At 39.4% G+C, this 3667-nt stretch overlaps 1 protein-coding gene across 1 annotated transcript in view; it reads left to right on the forward strand.

The window, feature by feature from the left end:
* The window catches only part of CLYBL (citrate lyase beta like), a gene marked incomplete at both ends in the record, with an annotated part of 26322 nt that extends 22915 nt beyond the window's left edge, over positions 1-3407 (forward strand). The window contains 2 exons of the mRNA XM_009709123.1: positions 1402-1503; positions 3281-3407. Of these exons, the coding sequence (XP_009707425.1) occupies positions 1402-1503; positions 3281-3407 (229 nt within the window). The remainder of the gene's footprint in view (positions 1-1401; positions 1504-3280) is intronic.
* Positions 3408-3667: the final 260 nt, after the last annotated feature.

The raw sequence follows: 3667 nt of genomic DNA on the forward strand, positions 1-3667 counted from the left end.
TTTTTATTTAATTTTGTTTTTCCTCCCTGCACATTTTCGGGTGGAATTCTCTTCTCCAAAGAAAAGTTACTGAGAGGGCCAGAGTGACGATGCAAAGCAGGGATGGGAAGGGCAGAATTCTTCATGGAAGAGAGCTGTGATTTATTTTGGCCTAATTGTAAAGTTACTGCAAATTGCTGGAAAGCTTCCCCCCCCCCCCCGATCTGGGTGATTAGATTTTCCTTCTTTTGGGGAGGGGCGGTGGGGGGAAGCTAAAAGGGGAAATAACACCTCTAATCCAGCTTCTGGTAAATAGGCTGCCAGCTTTTAAAATGAGTTTCCTTTCTATTAGTCAGAATATTATGCTAAGCCTTAAGCATTAGTTTTTTATGTTGCCATAGCAGCCTTATTCCTGCAGGGTTGTGACCTGCGATGATTACAGTACAAAGCTTATAGGGTCTTGAAACCCCCTTTGAAGATGAAAAGTCTTTGATGGTTTATATTTATGCAAATCTCTTAGATATGATTTACCCAACTGAGACTGAATGGAGAGATGATTAAAATTCCCTTTCCTTTGATATCCATTAATAGTCGAATATTCCTTAAATTTAAAATATATGCATATGTTATTTTTGTCTTTATTTACTAACATATTTTCGCCATACCTGCGATACGTTTATCTCCGCGCAAATTACTTGATCTGGACAGACATAATAGATTTACAATATAGGGGTTTTTTCCCCCCTCCTTTTTTTTTTTTTTTTTTTTCTTCCCCCCTTTTGAAAGGGGAAAAATCTGTGCAAGAGCTTTTGTATGTTTCCAGATGATAGATTTTGGAATTTGGGCTACCCCACTGGCAGCTCAGAGCTAGCTGTGAACTGGTCTCATGGAAAAAATTGGCAAGCTTTGGTCTTCAAAGAATTAAACTTCCTTTTTAAGGCCTTCCTAGGTAAGCTAAAAAATTATGAAGAAAAGCCTATTGAACAAAAGGGTAACGGTGCCGTAATGAATAATACGGATGCCACTTAGAAGGCTGGGGAGCGCTTCCAGTGATGGCAATGCTGGACCTGAAACAAAACAGGACCTCAGGTACAGCAGCACTTCGTTGTTTTTCAGGGCCCACGCATTTGCATTTCACTAAGCCAGAGTGAGAGGTGCTAAGCCTGGATTTTTTTTTATTTTTTTTTTTAATTTTTTTTTTTTGTTTTGCAAACCGGCCTCCAAACTTAGAAATCTATGGGAATGCTGCGGTTCCAAATGGCAGGCCTTGTTAAAAGCTGGTTTAATTTTTTTATTTACAAGTTTTTGGGGTAGGGAGGGGTGTCGTTACAGCCAGGTGAAAATTTAACGTGCTATATATACGTGTAGACTGTTGGGGTTTTTTTTCCTCTCTCTCTGATAGCTTGTACCTTCTGGTTTTAGTTTTCAGACAAATTCTTACATCACCTAAAAGGCCGAACACTTGTAGAACCAATGAATTTTATCCCCTTTGTGGAAACTGCAGTGGGCTTGCTCAATTTTAAGGTAAGCAGGTCTTGAAGTGTTCATATTTTGCCATCTCAGCCAACTAGGATAGGCTGAATACTCCTCACTCTCCCCCTAATTTCATCAAGGAAGAGAGGTTAAAAAATACTAAACATACTGTTCAATCCCCTGAAACATTTCTGCGTTGAGCTTGCACATTTGCATTGTAAAGGCCTTCACAAATTCAACGTATTTCAGTGACAGAACAGTTCCAGGTAGTCCATGCCAAATAACAAAACCTCTCTGCATTACTGTTATCATTTTTATCCCACTTGGAGTGGAAACGGGCTTCTCCGAAGATGTGGAATACTCACAGTGTTGCAATATGCTTGGCTATTTCATAGCTAGCCAACTCGACTTTTGTATACCATTTAATTAGAGAAAAGAATTAATCATCATTTCATTGTTGCTAAACTGGCATCTTTGTAATGGTTTCTACTGGTAACATTACAATCAAATTTCATGTTATCGTTTTTTGGTGTGTATGGTGGGGTGTTTAATGTTAAGGTAAGAAGTATAATTAACTTTGAAAATAGGAAATATCTGAGGAACGTGCTCCTTTTTGGGGGTAATTTTCGATCAAATCTTATTTCTAAAGTGCATTTTAGTACAAATTGCTCCCCAACCTTTACTATCAAGTTCAGAAGGGGGAAGCAGCACCGTAACGAAACGGAAGATCTCGTGCCTGCGCCAGGAATTCAGCGTTCCCCTCCCAAGCTCTAAGGGAAAAGTTTCGGACCAGCTGAGGACAGGCACACATCAGAAGTACGTCCAGGCAGCCTGCTCCTTTGATACAGCCATTTATCTTAGGACACACGCTAACGTATCTGGGAACATAATAAAGCAGTAACCAAATAGACACGCTCCTGTCCGGTGTGCCTACGCAGTATTAAATTGTATTTTAAACTGGCTGGGGTTTTTCTTCACCTGCGGTATTTTATAGTGGAATTTTTAATATTGTAGTTCCCGATGCTGGTGGGAGAGTTGCCTTTTAAAGCGCTCTGTTAAAGAATAATTTCTTGTCCCGTCAGGTGCCGAAGGAGAGCACCCATTAGTAGAGCTGGCAGTTACATCTCTCCGCGTACCTTAGCCTTCAAAAATATTAATATTAGCCAAACATCGATATAAAACAGTAATATTTTGGAAATGCGCTTCTTCATAAAATAGCTACAGCAGCAAAAATTTTCTTGCTTTTCTCATGGTACTTTTCTACAGCACTTGTTGCATTTTTAATTTCCTTTTAGCTAATTTTTAGTTATATGTAGCAGAAGATTTTAAATTGGCAGTCCTATAAATCCTTAAAGGATATAAGGAATCTACAACCGTTTTAAACTGTTCATATTAATTATTTAATAAAGAGATTCAGATCTTTAGTTCTGTTTCTCGTGCGGGTATCTCAACTGTCAAACTAATCAATTTTAATACTTTTTGTTTGCTTTTAAGCCTTATTTGACAGATGTTTTGTTTCATATTGTTACATAAGTACCTGAAGGAGTGATCACGTTAATACCCAGGGCTTTATGTCAAGCAGAAGGTAGGGAATCTGCTACGATAGCCTGTATTTACACAGTCTAGGCATATAGGTGCTTAGGGAAATTTTCTCTTTTGCCGAGTCATTTTAAAGCGCTGTGCAGAGTCGAGCACCGACAATGGCTTTGCTTAATAGGAGCAATTTTAGCTGAAGGATTTTTGGTAACAGGGAGTTGCTGTGATATCCTCGGCAGTCTCTCTGCGTCCTGCATTTCCGTAGAAATTAATACTCTGTTCTCGTTTGAAGGCTGTCTGCGAAGAAGCACTGAGAACAGGATCCCAGGTTGGCTTTCATTTGGACGCAGTCGTCTTTGGAGGAGAGGATTTCCGTGCCAGCATAGGTTGTTACCTGGGTGTTTACTATAAATGTGAACGTATGGCATTTACATTGCAGAAGCGCGATGTGATTTATGGCCGTTGCTTTTCCGACAGCAATAATTAAAGTAATGACAACACTTGGTTCTGCGTTTTACGTTTTCGCTTTTCTCCTTTATTTTTTTCAATGCAGAACTGGCAAATTAAAACACGGTCCCTGTGTGTTACAGGGCACCGACACTTTCTTGTGCTTCTTGCCGTGCAGTACCAAAAAATTAATGAAAAAAAAAAAACCAACCAAACCTACTGAGTCACTGAA

The sequence above is a fragment of the Cariama cristata genome, unplaced genomic scaffold (genome assembly GCF_000690535.1).
Source record: "Cariama cristata isolate BGI_N322 unplaced genomic scaffold, ASM69053v1 scaffold17290, whole genome shotgun sequence".
NCBI lineage: Eukaryota > Metazoa > Chordata > Aves > Cariamiformes > Cariamidae > Cariama > Cariama cristata.